The 25074-nt window shown below is 42.6% G+C and overlaps 1 protein-coding gene across 3 annotated transcripts; it reads left to right on the top strand.

Moving 5' to 3' along the window:
- The first annotated feature begins 4138 nt into the window (after positions 1-4138).
- Positions 4139-16940, top strand: UBLCP1 (ubiquitin like domain containing CTD phosphatase 1). 3 transcript variants are annotated; one of them, XM_058848857.1, is made up of 11 exons: positions 4139-4253; positions 6449-6642; positions 7488-7579; positions 7975-8060; positions 8149-8264; positions 9326-9424; positions 10391-10428; positions 12500-12598; positions 13047-13163; positions 14503-14630; positions 15926-16940. In XM_058848857.1, exons 2-11 carry the CDS (start codon positions 6489-6491, stop codon positions 15951-15953), a joined length of 957 nt encoding a protein of 318 aa, XP_058704840.1. In that variant the 5' UTR covers positions 4139-4253; positions 6449-6488; the 3' UTR covers positions 15954-16940. The 3 variants fall into 3 exon arrangements, with proteins under 3 accessions (XP_058704840.1, XP_058704842.1, XP_058704841.1); XM_058848859.1 differs by having other exon boundaries at positions 4147-4195; XM_058848858.1 differs by having other exon boundaries at positions 4148-4253; positions 6452-6642.
- Positions 16941-25074: the final 8134 nt, after the last annotated feature.

Raw genomic sequence — 25074 nt, 5'->3', positions numbered from 1 at the left:
AACCCAGAAACAGAAATTGGGAGCATTACTGGGCAATGGCAACAGTCCATGCATCTCTCTCTGATGTAACAACTCTCATTCTGTAACCCCATCTCAAAAATTACTGTTTTTCACTATCTGTGACCCTATTTCCTAAATTTCTCACCATCACTTAGCTTCTCATCATCTCCTACTTTTTCCTCTCATTCTTGCTTCTTTTCAGAGCTCTTTCTAGAATTCAGCTAGTTTCTCAATTTCCAATTTGTTTTCACCCTTTTCATTCCTGCAATATCACTGATAATTAAATCTCTCCTTTGATTACATATATCTTTACCCCTCTCATAACACTGGACAGTGCTGACTCCAAACACATCAACAGCTGCTGTGACTTTCAACGTACCTAAAGGAAAGCCAGAGCAATCTCTGTGTTGGGAAGCTGGAGAGCTGTGTGGTGATGTAAGGAAAGGGATGAATTAGGTTTTGTTCAGTGAACAAAAGCATCACAGTTCTTTCCCAAGATCCCTTGCCAGTGGGGCATAATCTAGAATACAAAGAATCGAAGTAAATAAAATAAAAATCATTGGGCTGAATAGTGGCAGAAGAATAACAGTTGCATTCAGGAGGTGGAAAATCATATGGTACATGGGAACAAGCCTCTGGTATTTAAAGCATCTCACAGTGCCAACGTTCACTAAATAATCCTGAAAAAAACTCCTGTAAGGAAACTACATAAATAATATTCAAACTCCCCCTTTCCTGATAAAGCAGCTGAGACAGAGACTGCATTAGTGATAACCTGAAAATGTGCTTCACTTCAAACTGGAGACATTTCCGAGTCTCCAACCAAGCTGGCAGCTCCTGAAGCATTACTGAACTCTGGGAATGCGGTGCTCAGAGTTGTGCCCAGAGTCACAGTGACTCAGAATCACAGGGAGCACTCAAATGCTGCATTTCTGGGGCACAGGGATGGCAGTGCCCAGCACACCCCGCTGGCTGCTCTGCTGCAGTCACTGGTGATGAGCAGGGCAGGAGGGCTGCAAACACTTGGATGGTATCGGATTCACAGAGCTTGACATTCTCAAACATCACTGCCTTTACCACCTGCTTAGGACAAATTATAAACCAGAGAAAGGGAACTGGGAAAAAGCAATAAAGTATCATAGGAAATTGTAAAAAGAGGCATTAGGGGAAAGCTAAAAGCATAAAACAGAGTAAAATAAACTGGTACCAAAATGTATTTTAAGAATTATTCTATTCTTAGTGGAGAATATGGGCCCTGCTCTAGATTTTTTCCAAACATGGGCTCAGATTAGAAGGGGGGTAGAAAGGCTGGTGCATATTCAAGTGAGTTTTCTGAAAAAAAACAACAACAAAAAAACCCCAAACAACCAAAATGTTTAAGATCTTGAAATCTGTGCTGTTGGCCCTTTCATAGTCTGCAGCACATTAACATCTGCACTGACTCTCCCCCATTAAACTCACTGAATAAACAAATATTTAGCACCTCTCAGCCCTGCAATATCATCACCATTTGCTTTCCAACTCCTTCTATCACAGAGATGTGATCTAATCTCTCTTAATTCTCAAAGCAACCTTTTGAGGTTCCCAGAGTTTCCAGCTTTAAACGATGATTTCAAAGGACTCTTACCCAGCATCTCACTAGAGCTGCTAGTGGGAATTTTGCTCTTAAATGCAGCATGAACAGCAATTTAGGAGATGAGCTCCTGGGCTTCAGTACTTATGCACAGGAGCATATTGCACAAAAGGATCAGAAATGCGTGATGTGAACATGAGGCACGGGAAGGGAGCCAGCAGGCATCAATTTGACATGCAGCCACTTCTTTTATTTCACCCTGGAGCATCCCAGGATGCAGCAGTGCACATCAAGGTGAAAGGGAACGCGCATTTGCTTTCAAATTTTCCCACTGCTTTTCCTTCCTCCTTGTCCTGCTAATTTACCACAGTGCAAACCCAGAGAATCCCACCATGGAACACTTTCCTCAGTATAAAGATTGTGCTGTTTGGACTTGGAATTGTAATTATATGGTGTTAGTCAAATTACTTTGCCACTTTGCATTTAGCAGCATTAGGATTGAGCACCACCATGTGTTTCAGAGCTAAATAAAATGATGTATTTATCTGCACCACATGAATCTTGTCAGGATCAGAGCATCTTTTGAGGATACCAAAACACCAGCATCAGACCAGAAATTAAATATGCATTCTTATTCTTTTTCATACCACTCCTCAAACAGAAAACAAAACCAAAGCCAAAACCCTACTGCCTCCTTTTCAAGAGAGCTTCCTAAAGGCCAACCAGAAAAGAACAACAAATATTTTTAACAAAATGGCAAATACAGAGGTGGTCACACTGGATGTCATTTTTGTAGCCTGAATTTTAAGCAGGTCTGGAGGGCGCATATTTTCATGACAGGGTGTGACTTTAATTATCAGTTGCAGCCTTGGAAGCTTTCCAGCACTATTGTAACATGCTGGCACTGTGCAGAGGACAACTGTGTGTCATTCAAGCAAAAAGCAAGCCCTTGGTGACTGGGATACAAGCAGAGTGACTGGTTTTATGTGGATTTAGGTGCAGTCAGAAACTAAACTTGACAAGAACAGTTGTTACAATGGTCTTCCATTTGTACCACTCTTCCTAGAAACAAAAGTGGTGTTTTTACACTTAAACTTGAATGTAGAACAAACTGAAAGTACATATCCAGGCTGGAAATACATTAAATTAATATCCTCTGAGGAAAGAGATCAGGCTTCTACAGTTTTTGCTCATACTGACCCTCTCCACTGAGATTCCCTTACAGCAGGAATGGCTCTTGCAAGTTCCAGCAGCCACTCTGAAGGAACTTCTACTCAGTGCATAGTTGTTACCTCTGCTCTTTTGCTCCCTTCCCTACTTATTACCAAATTAAACAGGGAAGAATTATCTCACCGCTCAACACTCCAAGATGTAAGGTAATGGAGGACTGAAACCTTCACTTCCTTCCTCAAATTTAACTCCACCTCTACTGACACCAAGTGGAACCAGTCTCTGTCACCTCCACGTAATTTCACATAAGAAACCACACTTTACCACAGAGTAATGTTCTTCCCTTTAAACTATTTCTGCAAACCACTGAGTGAAAGAGGCCATTTTGTGGCAAAGTCTATTTTCCCCTTCTACATCTGTTGCCTAAGCACAGAACCACTGCAGCTGAAGGCAGTTCCCAAGAATCCAAACAATACTCAAACACCAAGACACGGCAATGTGTCTGTAAAGAGTCAGCTTTAGGAGCAAAGAAAGTTTTAAGTCATAGAATCACAGAATGGTTTGGGATGGAAGGGACCTTAAGAGTCATTTCTTTCCAAATCCCTAGAAGTGGGAAGACACCTTCCCCTGGACCACATTGCTCAAAGCTCCATCCAGCCTGGCCCTGGACACTTTCAAGGATGGGATAGACAGCTCCTCTGGAAAACCTGCTCCAGGGTCTCACCACCCTCACAGAAAATAATTTCTTCCTAATAACCAACCTAAACTCCCTCTCTTTCAGTGTGAAACCAATCCCTTGTCCTGTCACTCCAAGCCACCATAAAGAGTCTCTCATCATCTTTCTTGTCATCTCCCTTAAGGTACTGGAAGGCTGTAACTAGGTGGCCCTGAAACCTTCACTTCTCCAGGCTGAACAATCCCAGCTCTCCCATCCTTTCCTCCCGGCAGAGCTGCTCCATCCCTGGGATCATCCTGGTGCCTCCCCTGCCCTCGCTCCAGCAGCTCCACGTCCTCTCTATGCCCGGACCCCGAACTGGAGGCAGCTCTGCAGGCGGGGTCCCTGCGCACAGAACAACCTCCTTTCACAGCTGTCAGTACAAAAGACACGCTATGGCAGCAGCTGCCCGTGCAAGTCGCCTCTCCGGCCTGCCCGGGGCCCCGGCGCAGCTCGGCCTCAGCCCGGCGCTGAGGGGGCGAGGGCTCCGCGGTGCCGCGGCGTTCCCTCCCGGTTTGCTGCGTGACCCCGCCGTGAGCAGCCCCGCGGAGCTCCTGTTCCCCGGCCGGGGCATGACCCGCAGCATCCCCCGCTCCGCGCTGCCCTCACTCCGCTCGGGGCCGCCGCCTCCCGCCGGGGCCCGGCCCCGCGCACATCCGGCCGCCTCCCGCTTCCGCCGCGCGCCACTTCCGCTTCCTGCGCGGCGGAGCCGGGACGGAGCCGGTGCCGCTGCCGGGGTGAGCGCCCGCTCCGCGCTGCCAGGGCGGGGGCGGATCGGCGGCCCCGCACAGCCCGGTGGGTGCGGCGGGGGCCGGGGGAGGCCGGGCCGGGCCGGGGGCGGGCGGGTGTCGCGGCCGGGCCGGTGCCCCCGCGGGGCGGGAGCGTCTCCGCAGCACCGAGTGGGCGCTCCCGGTCGGGCCGCGCCGCTGCCGGGGCAGGCTCGGCGGGGGAGGAGAGCCCCGCTGACACCGAGCAGCTGCCGGCCCCAGAGCCCGTCCCACACGTGTTACGGTGCTGTGGAAAGCGCGGCCCCGTGCGCTCGGCGGGCGCTTGGGGCGTTTCAGGCGGGCTGTGTTTGTGGTGCTGATCGCCCAAGGACAGCGGTGCAGGGCTTTAACAACAGATCCTCAATGTTTCCTCTGACCCGTGGCCTTCCAACCCACCGGGTCTCAGTGGCCCAAGGGTCTTGTAGAGGCCTTGAAGGTGAAGTTAACCAAAGGAAGCTGTGTTAGCTTCAGTTCTATACGGCGCCCAACCCCGATGGTAGAACCTTGGGAAATGCCTTTCTCTCTTCCCAAACCATTTTCCCATTTTCCTTGATTCGGACCTGAGTGTTTTGGCAGGGAATAAAAGTGTCTTGTTCCCAATAGCATTTATTGTGACAGAGCTGTAGATCTGTAAGGACTGAGGGTTGACCAAGTGCTCAGCTTTGGAGGGATGATCTTTTCAATTTAGCACTGGACAGAGACTGCAGAAGTTTGCTTAGAGTTCTTGTCCTGTGCATGTCATTGCAGAATGATATGAGGTGTATGGTACAGGTAAGGAAACAAACAATGAACTCTTCTTTCTGACTTAGTATAAGGATTATGGACAGGAATAATTTATGATAATGACACCATGTATCAACAGTCCTCTACACCATGCAGCCTCAGTAGAATTTCTTAGTGCTTCTGAGACCATTTTTGCATGAGTCTTTTTCACTGTGTCATACCAGGTCCCAATCTGATTTGACAGTATTTGGGAAAAAAATTAATTAATTTCCAAATGATACAAGTTTTCCTCTTCAATTTGTTTTCAGGGCTCTTAGGGGCAATAGTTTGGAGGTGAGGCTTGTAGTAGTGTCCTTAGCAAGGAGGTTGAACCTGGACTAATTCTCATCTTCTCTGAGCTTGGTGGCCATGCCTGAGCAATTACGGGTTTGTTCCCCATAGCCTTTACTGTGTAAAAGAATTTTTTCTGAGTGTGGGTAACCTCTGAGAATACAAATCCAGAGAGGAAGAAGGATCAGAGTTTTGGCTTCTGAGACTTTTTTGAATTGCCAGACCTGCATTTCTTGAAGTTTGATAACCCTAGATTTTTCACAGATCTGCTCTTTGAATATCAGTCATTTGAGGACAATTCACCATCAGTGATGCAGAGGCCTCCTCTGCATCTCCTGACTGTCTCTAGCAGCCTTTTCATACCTTTCTATATCCTTGATTCTATTTCTAAGCCCTAACAGAGAAAAACCATGTTCTTCCTTTTGTGTTAAGCTAAAAATCATGGTTTTTTCTGCTGTGTTTAATGTAGGACTAAACTGTTAAATACAATTTGTATAAACGATGCTGTGTAAATTAAAGATAGTATAATTATGGTTATTTTGTCAGCACTGCAATGAAAGTACAGTTCTTCTGGTGTAATTTTGTTGTGTGGGTGTGTGTTTTGGCTTTGTTTTCAAATTCCTGCTTTGATATTGCTACAGTGAGATGTGACCTGGGGTGTGCATTACTGCAGGTATTGCACAGTGGAAGGGATTAGAGAAATCCAGTGCCAGAAATGGACTGTGGGCTTTGAACTATTTTTATGGGCTTATATATGTTGGGGATTTCATATTTGTTGTTCTGTTATTACATCTGTAAAGGCACCCATGGCTGGTTTGGTTGCATAAGTGTTGCAGAGGACGTTTCTGAGCTTTGCAATGGCTTTTGTGGTGCTGCAGTGCTCTGCTTGAGTGTGCAATGCACAGGCTGTACCTGCACAGAACACACAGCAGATGTGAATGTGACATTGCTAAAAACATCAAAGAGGAACTCAGAGCCCCAGTTTTAACACTGTTCTTTCTCCCTTTGTTTCAGCACTTTCTCAACAGATTTATCGTCTGCTCAGGGGAAACAAGCAGCTCTTTGATGTCCAATATAATAAAGAACCAAGAATGCTTTAAGTAGATGTTGTGGTTTGTCTTCTGAAAAGAGTAGTTCTCCTTACATGATCTTTGTGTTTTCCTCCTGCAGCAGATTTTTCAGGCTGTAATACTGAACATATGCTTCAAGGATGTCTCTCTCTCTCATAATAAAATGGGGTGGACAGGAGTACACGATAACCTCGCTGTCAGAAGAAGACACAGTGTTGGACCTGAAACAGTCTCTGAAAGGTCTTACTGGAGTGTTACCAGAGCGTCAAAAACTGCTTGGGCTTAAAATGAAGGGTAACTGTCCCTATTTACTGTTTGTGGGGGATTTGCCTGAGGTGGTTAAGGACAAACATCCCCTAATCCTAGGCAGGATGTGTGCATTAACAGGGCATCCACCTGCCAGTTGTAGTTCCAGGATGAACATGAATAGGGACACTTTATACATCACTGGATATTGTTAATTATTAATACATCTGCTTGGTCATTTCTTAGTAGTTGACACTGCCCTGTTCTGGTGGGGAGGAGAACTGGGGAGTAAAAAGTAAACCTCGTGGGTAGAATAAGAAGAGTTCAGTGACTGACATATTAATAAAATATGATATAATACTAAATATTATAATAATAGTAATGAAAAGAGGAGAAAGAGACACAAAACCCAAGAGAAAGCAGTGACACAGTGCAGTTGTTCCCCACCCACTCAGTGATGCCCATCCAGTCTCTGAACAGCAGTCAGTGTCTCCCAGCCAATTCCCCCCTGTTTATACACTGGGCATGAGGTTCTGTGGTGTGGAATATCCCTTTGCCCAGTTCCCCCAGCTCCCTGTGCACCTGCTCACTGCCAGAGCACAGGAAACTGAAAAGTCCTTGATTAGAGTAAGCACAGCTTGGCACCAACTAAACCATTGGTGTGCCACCAGCATTATTCTCGTACTAAACCCAAAACACAACACTGCACCAGCTACCAAGAGGAAAATTTAACTCAATCCCAGCCAAAACCAGGGCACTGTATATGGAAGATGATGATAACACAGCTTGGCATAGCTGGTATTTTACAGGGAGCTTATTTCAATTAAGCATAGAATGTATTGACATTTTCATAAAATCTCTACCCCAATTAAAAAAAAAAATCTGCATTACAGGCAAACCTGCAGATGATGATGTTAAGCTTGGAGCCCTCAAGTTGAAACCAAATACTAAGATAATGATGATGGGCACTCGTGAAGAGAGCTTGGTAAATAATTTACTTGTTTATTAGCTTGAACAGGAAAAAATGCTTTGTCTCCTAATTGTGATTTTAAATTTTGAATATTCCAGTCATCATTTAAAAAAATGATAGTACAATAGATTTCTGTAGGCATTTTTTAATGTAAACTTTGCTGCAGAATGTACTGATGAAACTCCTGTGGTGTTCTGCACTTGAAGTACAAATCTACTATAGTGATACTCACTGGCTTTTTAAATGTGAACAATCATCAGTATACTTCAGTAATTCTTTCCACTAGTAAAGTGAAACAATTTTAGTTAAATAGTATTCCTGCCCTGTAATATGCAGTAACATAAACTTGATAGCCATTGTTATTTTCCCTCTCTGATCCTCGTTATCTTTTATTATTTTTATTCCTCTAGGAAGATGTCCTTGGGCCACCTCCAGATAATGATGATGTGGTCAATGACTTTGATATTGAAGAGGAAGTTGTGGAAGTAGAAAATAGGTTAGGAGTTCAAGCTATTAAAACAGTTTATTATTGACTGTAGAGTGTACATTTTAATTAACTGTAACTTTTTGCACTGTTACATCAGGGAAGAAAATCTACTAAAAATTTCCCGTAGAGTTAAAGAATACAAAGTGGAAATTCTGAATCCTCCTAGAGAAGGGAAAAAGCTGCTGGTGCTAGATGTTGATTATACACTATTTGGTGAGTTTTTGTGCAATGTGTGGGTTTTGTTTGTTTAAGAGCTCGATTTATTTACCAGATCAGGTTTCTTGATTTTGCTTTGCTGAGTTGTACAACATAGCTTCTGCTTTGTATGATTTTGTGGTCTTCTGCTCATGTTTTAGAAAGCATTTTAAAATGTTCTGTGTTGATTTTAATGCAGCAACTATTTAATTGCTGCAAAAAGACATAAAAAAAGCAGCAATTTAGTCTTCTGTCCTGATAGTCTTTCCCTTGGCAACTTGTATCTTGACCATCACAATAGCAGGGCAAGATACTGTAAAATAATTAACTCATTCTGTACCTGATTGACTGTACTTTTGGGGGGTGTGGGAGAGCAGCTTCAAATTTTATTTACATATCATTACTAAACATTCACAAAAACATGTTTTACTTGAAAATTCTGCCAAGCTGGTTTTTTTTGAAGGCCAGAATTTTCCTTCTGACTTAACTTTCTGGTTTGTAGGTGTGCCATGGCAGCATGACTGTGAGCAGTAAATACCTTCCCTTATATCTTTGCCTTAGCTTTCCTTTTTGATGACATCTGCTTCCAATCTTGACATCAAAATTCAATCTATTTCTAAGTTTAAAATTTTTATTGAGAGGTCTTCTGCTGGCAGATTTTGCAGCAGGTTTGGAATTGGTACAGGGAATGTTTGCATCTCTGAAATGAGCTTGATAGATGTTCACACAATTAGTTGGACTAGGTTTGAAGGAATCTGTTTCATATCTGGCCAGTTACTAATTTGCTAATTGCACAGATAATTTGCCCAGGCTCTTCAAAGGTATTCATACTCAGAGATCTCTAGATTTAATTATTGCCCTCATGTAGCTGTGAGACCAACAGATAAATATTCCCTCTGCTTTGTCTTTCCACCTTTAAAATGGGAATGGGAGTTTGATATCAAATCATTAAAGGGCTTCAGTGCTCTCCTCAAGAAACTCTTTGAGTCTCTGGATAGAAAGGAAAATCAGACTGGACTTTAACAGCTAATACTTTAATACTGAATCTGAATACTGCTTATCTCTTACATTCTTTCTAGACCACAGGTCATGTGCTGAAACTGGGGTAGAACTGATGAGGCCATACCTTCATGAATTCCTGACTTCTGCATATGAGGACTATGATATTGTAATTTGGTGTAAGTATTATATTCTGTGTTAAGAATTTATTGTAAATTGTCATCCAGAACAGAGACTCCAGGTGGGAGGTTTTTATATTGCTTTTTAGTGTGAGTCACAAGATCTAAAACGATACAGAAATGTTTGGCTGTAATTCACACAACTAGTAGAGATATTTTACCAAAATGCCAATTCGTATGTGAAAATAGCCACATATTGCTCACAAAAATGAGTCTAGTCACAGGATAAAGCTCAGCATCACTTTACTGAGTGTTACTTTGTACAAAGAAGTGCTTGAAATAGCAGAACTGTATAATCAACATTAGAACACTGTGTGATAGTGATTTTTACCAGTAATTTCAATCCAGACAACACATAGTGAACTGCCAAATGAACCAAATTCTCCTGTCTGCAGGGGTGATTGGTTGATCCTTTGCATTCCAGTTCAATTCCTGTCCAACAGCTGAAGAACAGACTTCAGCCAGTGCAGTATTTAAACCATATTAAACTCTGTTACAAAATTACATTTTCATAGCTTTGAACAATGTTTCTACATATTCTTAGACCAGTTGGCAACGTTGACACTTTGTCCTTACCAGATTTTATGTATTCCTGTCATTGTTTCCAGGAGGGAATCCTGCAGGGGCAGTGAGGTTCCTCAGGGCAGCTGTATCCCACTCCTATGGTCTTGCAGGCTGTAGTTCAGTAACAGCTGATCTAGAAAATGGTTTAAATAATTGCAGTGCTTCATCTAGTTGTTCATTTGAAAAGTAAGCTTTTCCAAACAAAAATAGACTTCCATGAAGGAGGATTTTCTTTAAGGCAGTGGCCCTAAAAGCTGCAACAAAGGTGGATCTTCCTCAAATTAAATTTTGTGTAAAAATTTGACATACTAAGTGAACAAGTTTTTGGCTTATTTCTTTTCTTTGCCTACCAATGACTTATTTTGATAAACTATTCTTTCTGTTTTCTCCTTTTTGTTTCAGCTGCTACAAACATGAAGTGGATTGAAGCTAAAATGAAAGTAAGTTGTTCTGAAAACATTTGATTTGTTTCTGGCCTTGGTAACTCTTCATGCAGTTGGGCTCATGCTCAGCGTTGTAGAGCAGGTTAGAAACAGGAGAGGTTGTATGAATCATAACCTGAGTTGTTTCAATTTCCATAGTCACTTGAAATTATCTTTATCACAAAACTAGATTAAATCTAATTTTAGAATTCCACACAAACTATCAGCAGTAGGTGCTAAATTTAGCAGAGCTAAACACAAGTCAGTGCCTGCTGAAACTTGGATTCATCACACAGCCCTCCACAGTTGCTTTCATCTTACCTCTAATTATAGAGCTCTAGTCTTTAAATGTGATTTTTTTAAAGGAACAGACAGATGTGACATGCTGGAGTAGGTTATCAAGAGGAAACTCTTTTCATGTTTATCTTTACCTCTTGCAGCTCAGGGTTCTGTTGCTTCCTCTGCCTTACTAAACATCCCATAAGAGCTCTTTCCTTTTCTGGTTTCTTCCCTACTGGAATAAGGCAGGAAGCCAGTTTAGAACAGCTGACTTTGTGGTAAACATATTTACAGTCAGGCTTAGCTGTAAATCTCATGAGCTTACTAAGAATTGCTGTGTGTTTGGTTGGTGGGTTGGGGGTTTTTTCTGTCTATAAATCAAAAGTTATTTCCATTCCAGGAAAAACCTTTATAAATTTAAGCTCCTATTATGCAGTATTTTTTCAGGTTTTCACAGAGCAAAGCACATTTTTCCAGCGTTCTCTTCATCAAAATAATTAATTGCTACAATTTTTTCTAAACAAAAATGCTTCTCAGAAATGAGAATCTTTAATGAGAACTATGAAGTGGAGTTCATGCAAGTAAAATCAGTGTTGCAAACATTGCATTCTTGTGGCAGTGTCACATGTTTATTTGGTGTTGTCACAGTAGTGCTAGGACTCAATCTTGTGGAAAACCATTGTTCAAAACTGGGCTCTTTCCCCTGCACTGGGCACCTTTTTGCATTTCCAGGATCCTGATCCAATCAGATTCCTGCCACTAGATGCCACTTTCTGTTTTTGCTTAAATTGGTGGCAGCAGGAGTGCTTCTCTCCAAAAGTTTAACTTGGAAGAAGCTGTGATTCCAGCAATGGTTGGCATTAAAGTTTCTGTTTTAAAGTACAAAGCAGGAACAGCATTAAAAAGAAGGGAGTATCAGACAAGCAAATTTAATCTCTCAGTTACCACCCTTTTGTGCCTGAAATTCAAACATTCTAGAACAGCTGGTTCTGTCAGTGTAACAGGATATTGACCCAGGTAGGTAGAGCATTTCATTTGCAAGATTCCATTTTTAAATAAAAGCAAATCAGTTAAGTGTGGCTGGATAGTTGCAGGAGAGCTGCTGCAGTGGATATTTTCTCCCTGTTATATGGGTTTGCATATTGCTGCTGTTTCATACACCAGAAATTGTCAGCAATATCTGTGTTGTGGCATGTCAGCAAATTTTACTGGTACTTTTCAGCTTTGGAAAGGATTTGAAATGGAAATTATGCTCCCTCATCTAGATAAAGTGTTTTATTTCTAAAAAAGTTTTACTTAGAATATTTCAGGAGTTACCAAATCTTTAAAGTGCAAATTGACACTAGCATTGGTTATCTTGGACATGTGCAGGAGGGAACAGTGACAGCTGTTCCTGGGTATTCCATCTTTGATTGGGCTGTGATTTGTACAAATCACTGTGAGGAGCAAAGAGCAGCCAGAACACAATTGCTGAAAAGTTGAGGTGTATAGAACTCATGAGAGGTTGTGCACAGAGGTATGAGCAAAACCTCTCTGTGTTTTGCCTGCTCTGCAAAGTTGCTTTGATTTTCTGCTGGCATCAGCTGTTAAGTTCCTGATATTAAACACTAAAAATAAATCTCTGTGTGCACTTTTTTGATCCTCATTGTGTAATAAATCTAAATTTCCCCAGGTATCTATTTTTAGCATGTCTCTGGTAAACCTCCACAGCTCACCCCGTGACAAACAATGTACTATAATTGTGGTTCCAGTTGTTGAGCAGTAAAACTGTCATAATTAGAAGCTTTAATCATAAATCTTTGTGATGCAGGAGCTTGGGGTGAGCACCAATGCAAACTACAAGATAACTTTCATGCTGGACAGTGCAGCCATGATAACAGTGCACACTCCTCGGAGAGGACTAATAGATGTAAGTACCAGTTTTTCTCCTAATCTTTTTCTACATTCAGCTGTCATTTTATCACACCCCTTTAAAATATTCCACAAAAAAAAGTTGTTTGGGAGTTTTCATGCAAGAAAACTGCAAGAATCTTGGAACCACAGATTTTTTTTTTTTTTCTACTGAAAGTGTCAATGTTTAGAGTGGTGTGTTTAGATGTCACAGCTTTCAAATCAAGCAGTAGGTAACTGTTGCAAGAAAACGTAGTACCAACAAAAAGGTTTTCCTTAGTGTGGGGGGTATTTATGTTTTATTATTTCACATCTTAATTTGTTAAAGCCAAACCACCTGCTAATGGTAAAGCAAAAGAATACAAGTGTTCATTCAAGTTAGGACTCACGTTCCTATAGATGGCATTTTCATCTCCTGCATGTGATCTGATTGACGTCAGATACTTTGTATTGTATTGTGTTTGCAGGTGAAGCCTCTTGGTGTTATCTGGGGAAAGTTTTCAGAATATTACAGCAAAAAAAATACTATTATGTTTGATGATATTGGCCGAAACTTCCTGATGAACCCACAGAATGGACTCAAGGTAATGTAAACTGGAATCTTCATTTACTGCTACTTATTCTTGATACTTCAAGTAGTACTTTCTCCTACTTCTTTGCTGTAGCATAAAGAAAGACTGTTCTTAACTAGCAAAGATGCATGTTTTGTTAAACCTTTTAATTTACAGTGCCATTTGTCTGGCTTTGTATTTCCTTAATAGTAGTATTAAATAAACCTTGTGTCGCTATTGAGTGTTTAAGAGATTACCAAAATCAATGAAATTGTTATTTCTGCTTAAGTTATACCTACAAGCTGTAATCAAGCTGGGCATTGCTGAGAGGCACCATTGAAAATGTGATGTTCAGTCTCCAGAGTGGTCATATTCAAAAATAAGTAACAAGTGGCTGTACTTCATGATAGTATGACAGGATAATCACAAGTATTCTATATGAGAAATAATTAATACCTTGAGCCATTTTGACTGTAGAACAACAAATATTTCATTTTATACAACGGTCAACCAGTGTGTTCTCTGTTATTACTGCTGGTTCTGAATAAGAAGAGTGCAACTTAAATTTCTACATACATGTGATGGTAGAGCAGTGTTGTACACTCAAGATGTACATTGAAGAAGAACTTGCACAAGTTAAAAAGAAAAAGAAGTTCAAGGTGGTATCTCTTTGAAAGTATCCATGATGGGAAGTGGAGAGCAGTGTGTGAGATCTAACAAGATGATCTTAACTGGGAGCAGAATCAGGAACAGCAAAGATCTTGCTGGGAGGGGATTATCCAGGAGGTCCCTCTAGCTCAGATTGGAAAGATGTTTGTCAAAGTGTTGTTAACAGCTGCAGACAAGAGCACAGAATCACTAAAACAATGCTCAGGTATAATGTATTCCAAGCTTAAAGCAGTTGTCAGATAAGCTTTGCTTCTGACATCTCCTTTTGCAACGGCTCTGGTTGTAGTCAAAGGCTTTTTGCTGAAAAAAAGCATCTGGTTCCAATGATGCCACACAACTCAGAGTGCTGAGCTGAAAACCCCTCCTGCAAAAATCTTTGTGAAAGCATACTAGAAAATGAGGCAGTCTATTCCAGATCATTTTATCAGTCTGTCTAGGAGGGAGAGGCTTGAAGAAGTGCAAGAGAAAAGAAATATTTTCTGGTTGGTGCAAGGTAAAAGCCTCTCAGTCCAGGGTGCCTGAAGAGAACAAATTGGATCTGACCACTACTGGATAAGGTTTTTCTATCTCTTACCTGTGAAAAGTTATAACTTGTCATAGGACTGAAAATATATTTTATTCAGGTGGTAAATGATAGAGAATCTAAAGCATTTTTTCTTTCTGGGAGCAAATGGTTATTTCTCAGTTTATTTCTTTTGTATAGATAAGGCCTTTTATGAAAGCACATTTAAATCGGGATAAAGACAAGGAGCTTCTAAAGCTCACCCAATACCTCAAAGAAATAGCAAAATTAGATGACTTTTTGGAGCTGAATCACAAACATTGGGAAAGGTAAGAAAAAATAATTATTGCTTCCTTCTGTCTCTGACCCCAGTGTTTTGCTTGAGGTTGTCTCTACAAACACCAGAAACAATGGGACTGATGAACTTTATAACTTACAGTTATAAAGGTCTTTTAGTTTGATGAGAATAGGGCTGTAGTGCTGGGGCAGCTTCCTTAAAATGATAAGATTTTGACAGAATGCATCTGTTTTCCTACTTCTCCAATATTCAGCACTGCCAATTACACATCCCAAAAGGAAAAGAAATTTGCAGGATCATGGAAAACTCTTTCTTTCCACCCCAGCAAAGTTAGACTGTGGGTTCAGATCCCAAATCCTTTGTTTTAAGGCAACTTTTCTAGAAATTACTTGAAAGCTTTGTGGTGTTAGTGTAGTTCTCAGGCACCATCCAGGTTGGGTGGTGTTGCAGGATTCATCAGCTCCAAGTTACTGTCTTATGAACAGGAGTTTTCCAAGTGCTGAGGGCACCAGTTAGCATCCTAATTCTTGCTAGAAAATGATTAACTGAAGGGCTGGAGCAAAATTATTCTTGGTTTTATGCAACAGCCAGAGGCTTCAATGCATGTGAAGAAAAACTGTTGGAAAACCACTCCTTCTGTTTCAAAAACAGAGCCTTACAGGCTTGATGCAATTTTTCTTTTCTGATTAGAAAGTGAAATGTTAAACCATAAAAGCAGTGACATTCACTGGATATTTCACAGTGTCAGTGAAATTGGTTGGATTCTTTCTCCCAGAGTATTTGCAAAGCCTTCACTGTCACACCACATAGGCAGATTGCTCCAGCTCTGGTGCTAAGAGAGCTGTGAGATCAGAATACAAACAGTTCAGAATCACTCAGATTCTCCAGAGAAGCTGCTGGAGGGCTGTTCTTTTCAGGTTATGCTGGATCAGTTCATTAAAGCCCTGAATTTATTTGAAGGAGTGCCATTACTAATGGGCCTTTTTATCTTAAAGGATATAAAAGCCACTTCTCCAACTGATGTAATTTTCCATCCTCATAGAATGAAACAGGTTCCCATTTCCTTCCTCCCTTTTGTTTAAAAAGCCTGATAGAGTCTAACTAAAACATGACTTTGAATTACCGCAAGATAACCTCTCTTGGAATTGAAAGATGTTGAAATCAAATAAAAGTCATAAGTGGTATTGATTGCATTTCAATTTTTGGTTATCGGTAGGAGGATTATTGGTGAGAAAAGAAAGCAGAGTCATACTATGATCTTAAGATCCCAGGTATATTTGTGGCCAGCTCTTACTTGGGGAAAAACTCTACTTCTGTTTCTTTCAGGTATCTTTCAAAGAAGCAAGGACAATAACACTAATAAAACCGTGTGGCACTGAATTGAAGGGAACATCACTAAGATCATTGGACTTTTCCTTGCTTTTGTGCTAGAGTATAATAGTGCTGGACACTGGACCCAATGCCAGAACGACTGCTAAACTTGGTCTTCCAGTTGGTTGGTTGTGGGTTTTTAAAAGATCACAGCAATAAGCTCAAAGTGGGAGAAACAAGTCAGTTGCTTTTTCTTGCATTCAGTTCTGGTGTTACTTCTCAAAATACTTTCCTCTCCTTTGCTGCTGAAGTACAACCATAACCATCAAAGACCAAAACCATTCTGAGAATAGAAAAAAAAAATATTTAGACCAAAAAAGTTGATTAAAAAGCCAACCTTGGCAGTGTATGAATTGTATAAGTCCTCTATTCCCTCCATCTTTAGAAAGTCTCCCTCTCCCATTCCAGTATTTAAGTCTATAAATTACAAGTTGTCTAAGTTTGGTATGTATTAGTATGTCAGTGTTTCTCTGTGCAAGACAGTAAGATGGGAAAGTACCACCTCTGTGGCCAGTTTACCCCAGTGTGTGAACTTGTACTATAAAGCAGTGTTTACTGGAAAAGATTGAAGTTTGAGGGAGAGAAACCCACTGTTACTTGGTCAGTAAAAAGCAGTCTGCCTGAAAAATCCCCATATGTCAGATAAAGGGTTTAAACCTCAGATGGGAAAGTCACATTCCTAACAAAGCATGAACAAAACCCTTGTTCTCTTCTAGCTAAATCTTGTCAAAGTGCAAACACTGTGTTTAAATACAATATTCAGCCATACTGTTCTTAAAATATCATTTACTTGCGCTGCTTATGCCTGCACTATAGAAGTGTGATGTGACTGCTGTTTGGCATTTCCAACACTTGTGCATTATGCAGTTCATGGATTTGAAAGAAGACTGACCCTTTCAAATAAAAAAATGGTATATATTGTTCTTAAGGAACTATAGCAGTTGTGTAAATAATAAATACCTTTTTCATACTTTGTGTCCTGTGCTGCCTTCAGTATTTAGCTTGCATAAGAGAGGAACCATCGATAATATTAATTTGGCGGGGGGGATTTGGAGGATTTGTTCGGATTGCAGAGACACCAGCTTTGCGTCAGGAGTTGAGTAAGAGCCTGGGATGTGCCTCTGTGGATTAGGGAAGTGCTGCAGCACCAGGCTGGCCAGGAAAGGAGCCCTGACAGCACGACAGGCTGTCAGGACAGCAGGCAAAAATGAGCTGCTGGGATGAGCACGCGAGGCTCCGGCTCAGCGACCTGTCAGAAAATATCCAGCTCCTTGTCCAGGGCTGTGTGTGCTTTAGTGCCAACCCCAGCTGCCTTTGACAGAGCAAACCAGAAACCTGACACATAAAAGTGGAGGTTTAGGTAAGTATGGAGGGTGATGATGAGTTTTGTCTCCTAGGGCTGATTTCTGATCAAGAAGCTGCCTGACCCTGTACAGACAGTGCAGGGAAAATCCCTGAGCTTGTAAAAGTGATCCTTTCCTGGAGCAGCTGCAGCAGCAGAGATCATGGAATGCAGGACTGGTGTACAGCACTGGAATTCCTTTGACTTTGAACAGTGGAAAGAAGTCAAGGCATTGCAATTAAATCACCTGTGGAGTTTGTGCTGGGCAGAGAGAGAAAACCAAACCAAGGGAATGTATTCAAACATGTATTTTTTTGCTCGAAGTTGGCTTACAAACAGAAGGTTACAGTGAATGAGCAAAACTCATTTCTTATGCTTTATACAAGGAACATTTAAAAAATCAAACTTGATTTTATTTCAGTGACATGGGGGTTTTGTCCCAGAATTTGAGAGGATTCACTGACCTGAATGAGACGTGCACTCCCCTTTCAAATATTTTATAAGCTAACCTAGAACACGGGAGTGTGATCTCAATGTGATTGTAACACAGTGCTGTTGCTGACAAGTTGTTATGTCTTTTATGACTAATATCATTTCCCCTACCATATTTTCTATTTGAAGACTAGTCTTGCAGTTTGGTTTGGTTATCTTCTAAAAACGCTGCTGGGATTTACTTGGCTGAGATGTGGCTGAGATTTTTTAAATCGTGAAGCTGTGGATAAGGCAAGCACAAGCCTGGTGTTCAAATAGCTACAAGAATCAGGGGTCACTGATGGAAGAGTGGGTTAAAAATGGTAAAAGCAGCAGGAAGAAATCTGGATTTTGTTGCCATAGTTGGTTGTGGAGGCAGATGGCATCAGCAGGTTCAGAAAAGAGTTCAGCACCTTCATAGAAAAGTCCACAGGCAGAAGCTAAAGGGAATAGCACTAAAGGGAATAGGAAGGTCTAACAGCCTGCAATAAAAGAATTGGAGGTGCTCAGGAAGATGGGAGTGGGTCACAGAGCAGATCCTCACTGCACTACAGGGCTGCTCTGGGCTACACCTCCAATGGGACTGTGCCAAACCACCACAGGAACTGCAAGGATAAATGGGTTTTCTGCTTAGCCCCCCAACAATGTATTTATTGCTCACAAATGCAGAGGAAATCACCTGTGCTGATTTTTTGTTTCTTCAATAGGGAAGGCAGCTTTGACCTACTCATATTTCCAAAATGTTGTTAAGCCTGAAGAATAACTATGGACAGCAAAGTTTAAAGGTTTATTCCCTGCTAACGTTTACTTTCCTTTTAGATTCTATTGAGGTGCCTGAGAAGTATTTGATTAATGGCTTTCACTATCTCTATTAAAAGAAACATTATTAAAGTATAATTAAAGAGAGGGAGCATACAGCTTAATTACAGAGCTCATCATTTACTGTTCTGCAAAATTCTGGAGAAGCATTAAATGGAGTCTGAACTACTCTAAATATTTTCATGTGTCAGAGACTGTCTCAGGCTCCCAGTACATGTCAAACATTTTGTATGTTGTTCTGACTGGTTATTCAGACCAGAAGAGACAGCCCATTTCCAAATGAAGTTATTTCAGTAAGCTGGATATCTGACAACCCCAATGCCTCGCCGTGGCATGAATGCTCATCACTGGAGGTACATGGAGTGACAGCTGAAGCCAGGAACTGAACTGCAAATTCAGCCCCACAAATCCTGCTGCATGACTGTGAAATCTACAGCTAGTTGCCAATTTTTATTCCTGACTTGACATTCAACTGACAGCAAGTGGATGCCAAAGGGTTTAAGACAATTTTCCACTCTGTCTGTTCAGGATGTATTTAAGACTGATGTGAGAAGTGCTGAATACTTGCTCCCAATAAGACAAAGGGCAGGTAAAAACTGTATTTCAGAGGGTAAAGAAAAGTAGACAGTTTTCCTGACTCATTAAAGCTGCTTAAAACAAGAGATGCTGGATGAAGAGGCAGAATCCTTGGGCATTTCACTGTTGTCACCACAGCAGTTGTGGCAGGTACTGATGGATATTAGCAACTGCTGCACACAGCAAGGGGTGCCTGATGAAGTGCTTTGGCTGGGGGATTGACAGAGAAAAATTCCAGTGAAAAGAAAATGTTGAAGAAGAGAATAACAAGAGTAGATGATAAAAATACTGCTCTATCCTGGAGAAGACAAGGGACATCTTGCAGGCATTACAAGTTTCTTGTGTGAGCAATATTGGCAATATCTTGTTACCAGGGACTAGTGGTGACATCTGTGCTTTGAATGGGCTCTGCAGGAGTAAGGACATGGTTTAGGTACAAGCAACCCCACAGATTCAACAAGAGCTGCCTCATGATGGCAGGTGAACAGCTCTGGTTAGGTTTTCCTAAAAATAGTGAAAAACAGCTCTGAGGGCTCACAGTGCCAAGTTTGACTCTCCTGGCTTTATCTGCTGCACTACACCACTTTAGACCCATTTTTCCCAGCCCATTTTATCATCCCCCATTATCCTCTGGATCACTGATAATCACACAGGGCCTCAACCTCATTCATGCCCTTTTCCGATGCTGTTTTATAATCGAGAACTTCAAAATGAACTATTTATATACTGATGAGCTTTCTCATACAGCCCTGAGCTTCATTATTTATGCTTATTTAGGAAGTTTGCTCATCTCTGGAGATCCTTTGATGCTGCTTTGAGCACTTGGATGCTCATTTAGCTCTCAGGAGTCCGTGCCGAGCTTGGCCCATGTCCTTGCCACACACAGTCACATACAATGCCATGCCATTAATTTCTATGTCTCTCCTGGCAAATAGTTTTCCCACCAATTCATTTTCTGTTAAGAATGGGTACAAGTCAAAGGGAGTTTGTTCTCAAATTGCATAATGCTCAGAGAACGATGGCTGGGGTGCTGGGCACAGTGAAAAGTGCATCATTAACACCCCTTGGAAGTTTTTGTTGTGTTTTTTTTCTTCTTTAAACTGCCTAGTTGGAATTGCACACCCACTCTGCTCACACCCCACCATTTGTCAAGGTGTTTATGTATCAGAAAAAGAGCAGCTTTTATCATTTATCACAGCAGGGGCCAGGTTTGGCTGCAGCTCCTGCATGGAAGGGGACTGGGTGACCTGGAGCAGAGCCTGCACGGTCACTGCTGCTGAGTGATGTCCCTTCCTCCCCCTCTGCAACACCCCAGAAGACTTTGACCTTGGTGTTTGAAACATCAAGATTGCATCAGATTTTTAGTTCTAAATATCTGTGGTGTTAAAGCATTGGGTGTTCAACAGTGGGAGCCTTGTTCTTCACAAATTGTGCTGCTCTTGAGAGGAAAGCAAGTCAAGCCCAGGACATCAAAGAAGTCACAGTTCACTATAAATTCCTGAGTCCATTCTCTCAACCTTCAGATCTGATTGGGCTTTTCATCTCCAGCCTGTTCTACGTGCTGCAAGATCAAGCCCTGGATTTTGAGTTGGATCTGTCACGCTCCTTCCAGAGCACAGAGCACAGCTGGCCATGAATGATGGTCCACAGGCTGGTCAATAAACTTGTTTAAATTGTTTCACACTGGAGGAAAATGTTCACAGATGAATAAAAAGATGGGTGTCAGTGCTGAGCTCGTTCAACATTTCTGCTTTTGAGCATGTTCTTATAGTAAAACTGTGCGTAAAAAATCTCCTTCCCAGCTTTGTTTTTTTTCAATGCTCTATGATTTTTTTCCTCTCTCTTTTTTGGTGTGGGTGTGTTGTATCTTCAATCTCTGTTTCATTGGCCCAGTGGGCTCCTGCTCCACAGCAGGCACTGTGCTGTGGCTTGGGAATGACTCAGGGGTTGGAGGAGCTTTGTAAATGATTGATGAGCTTCAAGCCAAGAGCTCTGCTGGTGAACACCCAACTTTATCCCTCAGGTGTTTCCCCCCTGGTTTGGGTCATTCTCAAAACACAAATGGTGGAGCAGTAAGAATATTGTCAATTTAACAAATCCTAGTAAACCTTTCTAAGACACCCTGGTTCCTAGGGCAAGATGAGGTGGCTCTAGAATTGTATTTTGCAAAATTTACGACTGTTTATCCAATTTTCTATATTCAGTTCACATTTCATGGCATACAGGGGTGTGTGTGACACTTGTGAGCAGTGAAAGCTGCATCAGTTTAGTGGAGGAACATGAGCAGAATTTCAAGCAGACACTTGAACTGCAACTGATGCACTTTTGGGTTCCTCTGCTGTCCTAATGATGGATATTTCTTGAATCAGGACCAAAATGAGCACATTTTTGGAAAAGTTAAGTGTATTAAACTGCCTCAGAGATGAAAATGATAAAGTGATGTGGGATTTTTTTTAATCTGATTAATCCCTTACAGATGTGACTAGACAGAACAGGTATGTTGCAAAATCTTTTTCTATAACAAATTGTACTAAATTAAAAAGAAAATTATTTGTGTCTAACTCTTGAAGGAAATTCTGAGCTTCAGATACAGAGGGTTTGTAATTACACCTAGGCAATATCCCCACTCCCACAAATAGTAAATTAGCTGAGATAAACACATTCAGAAGCCGTTAAGCTACTTTGGTTTGGATTTAGTGAGTAGCTGCCACTGGAAAAAAAGTAGGCAAATAATTGAAATTTCTGACTTCTTTAAACAGAAAGAAAATATTATATTTTGTATGGGCATTTCCACTTTCAAAAATGTAGGTAGATTTAGTTCTGCAACTAGTAAATCATGTAACATGCAGTTTTATGGTGTTGAGATGAGACTAAAATGAGTTCCTGGCTTGTCCTTCACTCAGCCCAGCAATCCCTGACCAAGTTTATGACAGCTTGCCTGGTTTTAAACAGAGACATGCTACAAAACAGATATCTATTTAAACTTAGATCACTGATGCAGAGATATTCATTGCCCTCTGATTCTCTGAAAGGTGTGTTGAGAGCCCCACAGCTCCCTGCTGGTCCAGGAGCCTCAGCTGGGTGCTGGGATCAGGGTGAATTAGAGAAATGCCTGCCTGCCTCTCTGCTGGCCCTGCAGGTAACCCAGCACTTCACACCAAGAGGTTATGGGCAGCTGGCAAGATGAAAACCCCAAAATGAGCACTAAATCCTGTGAGATTAACATATGAAATCCCTTAATGGAAACGTAGGCGTTACATATAATTATAAATCCACTGACTCAGTCAAGTACAGGGCGCAGTTCCAGAAACTGGGGAAGGAAAGTCACAGTATTTTCTCCAAAGAAACTTGAATCAAGCCAGAGAGCAGTAACAATTATTAAGTTGTCAGACTGTTCAGGCAGTAAGGAGGGCAGATGGAGACTCAAGGGCAGAGTTTCTAGCACTGGCCCATCTTTCACAAGAATCAGGTGAATTTACACCTCCCTCCTGCATTGCCTTTCCAGAAGAGTGAGCAGAAGCCTTGGGACAGGCATGGGACAAGCACTGTTCTAAAGTCTGGAAGGAAACTAGACAGGAGCTTTTCAGCTAAAGCTCCTGCCAGAACCAATTAGGAGGTGACAGCTGGATTGCAGCAGCTTTACAGGGGCAGGAGACAGCACAGAGTGACCTGATCTCACCTGGCAGGGACAGCATGGGCACAGCTGCAGCCCTGCAAGGACACTGCAGCCAGTGTCAAACACTCTCCAGCCCTGCAAGGACCTAGCAGCAGCTGTGCTCACCCAAACCATCCCTCAGCCCCTGGATCAGTGCTGCTCCCCTGTTCCTAAGTCACGGTGAAACATGGGTACAGCAGGATTTTCTCAGGACAGCACAGATGTGCCCCAAAAGCAACAGGGCAAGGCTGGAGGGAATCTGCAGGTGCTGCCCTCCTGCTTCCCCCCAGCCCCTGGCTGGGATGAGAGGTCTCAGCCACCCTCATGTCCCAGAGCAGTGTCCTGGACACCCAGCTCCCCACAGGCACCACCTCAGCTCAGCCCTGGTGTCAGGGACCTTCTGCTGCTGGAGAAAAGCCACAGCTGCAGAACCACCCATGCTGATCTTAAGGAGAGTTTTTGCTCATTTTGATTCCCAGGCTCAGTGCTGAGTGTACTCACCTTGGCATAGCTGCAGCACAGAAAATTCAAGGAACCTCTCTGGGGGCAGCACTGCCCCTGAGGCAGAAAGAGCCTCCCACTGCCCCAAAAGACCAATTCCTGTTTGCTGGCACAGCTTTACCACGAGGCTGCTCCTTTACCCCAGATATCCTCCACTGACCCCATAGCAGTCCCTAAACCACACATAATTCTCTCATTTAAATCCCCACAGGGAAAGTGTGGCTCTCATATTTCTCATATTTCCATCACTGTGCCAGCATCCACCAAGCACCAAAGCCACAGCACAGCCAGGAAGCTCAAGTGCTTTTCACTCCATTCTCATGAACAAAGCACCATCAACCAAAGCCTGTCCACAGGTTAAGGACAGGGCTGAAGGCTCATCTCTAATTACACCTTGTCCTCCCTCCTGCCCCAGCAGCAGAGCTGCTTCTGAGGGGAGCTCAGGTTTGACTGCTCAAAGCTGGGTGTTTGACCAGCACACCCTGGCACAACTGGGGGAGCTGTGATAGCAGAAATAAGGGATGTTATCTGAGCTCAGCAAGGAGGATCACAGAGCTCTTGATATCTGACATCTGCCAGACTCCTGGAACGATCAGGGCAGCATTTGCAGGACGTGCCTCAGGGCTGATCAGAGCTGCAAACAAAGCAGGGCCTGGGGTTTAGGCCACTGGAATTGTTTGTCCCCTCCCATACCACACCATGCTGATTTTTCAGGCAAGTTTGCTTTTCTGTCTCTGAGTTTTCTCAGCCTACTTCTTAAATCGTGATTTGACCTCAACTTAGAAAGGCTTAAACTATATGAAAACATATACAAATATATATCTATTTCAGGAGGTAGATGCTTAGGTCTCACCTAATCACCACAGCCCAGGAGCTGGGGCTTTACCAGGAAAAAAGAGAAACAGAAAAAATATCATTTCATGGATCACAGCCTGATGCCAGAACTAGAGACAAGTAAAATAAAATAAAAGCAGCCGGTCTGTGGCAGCATCCAGTGTCCATCAGCAGTACTGCACCCTGCCCACTCCAGGCCTGGACCATTCCCAGGGATTAGCAGGACCTGGAAATGCCAGCGAGACAGGACAGCAAACAGCAGCACACCCTCAGCAGCAGAAGCTCCTCTGAGACCCTGTTGGGGCGCAGGGGTCACAAGGATGCTGCGGCTGCGCTGTCCCCCAGCTGCTGGATACAGGAGCAGGCACTGGCTGTGTCTCCTCTCTCAGGGGGGAAATCCTTCACAGAGACACAGCCCAAGCCTCAGAGGAGTTCAGTGAAAAGTGCAGCAAACATGCCATGCTCAGAGCCCCAGCACTGATGCTAAATCTCAATGTTTGCACCTGGCACAGTAACCAAAAAAGCATTCCCCAAATCACAGAGATACAAAGCCAACTCACCCCAGCTGCATTTTTCTGTCCCCAGAATTCTTCCTCCAGGGTCTGCAGGAGAGGTGAGCCATGCCCTGTGGGATGAGAGGGGACTGAGTACTCTCAGGCCAAGAAAGTCATCACCTTTTACCCCTTACATGAAGGAGACTCCACCCGGTGCCTGAGATTATTGATGGGAGGTGATGGATCCTGCCCGAACAGGACCACTAAAATTTCATTTTTCTCAATTTTGCAGAGCTGCCCTTCTCCCAAAGGTGGGCAGGAATAGAGGGCTTTGGGGTTCCTTCCCAAAACGAGTCTCTCCAGCAGGAGCAGAGCTCGCTCCCAGCTGTCACCAGAGGGAGCCCAATGCCCG

The sequence above is a fragment of the Poecile atricapillus genome, chromosome 13 (assembly GCF_030490865.1).
Source record: "Poecile atricapillus isolate bPoeAtr1 chromosome 13, bPoeAtr1.hap1, whole genome shotgun sequence".
Lineage (NCBI taxonomy): Eukaryota > Metazoa > Chordata > Aves > Passeriformes > Paridae > Poecile > Poecile atricapillus.
The sequence above is the reverse complement of the archived record's forward strand: the minus strand, read 5'-3'. Positions and strand labels throughout refer to the sequence as shown.

Coding starts and splice junctions, on each gene's coding strand:
- UBLCP1 (XM_058848857.1), top strand. CDS start 6,489: ATGTCTCTCTCTCTCATAATAAAATGGGGTGGACAGGAGTACACGATA. Junction 6,643..7,487: donor GCTTGGGCTTAAAATGAAGG/GTAACTGTCCCT, acceptor TCTGCATTACAG/GCAAACCTGCAGATGATGAT. Junction 10,429..12,499: donor GGATTGAAGCTAAAATGAAA/GTAAGTTGTTCT, acceptor TTTGTGATGCAG/GAGCTTGGGGTGAGCACCAA.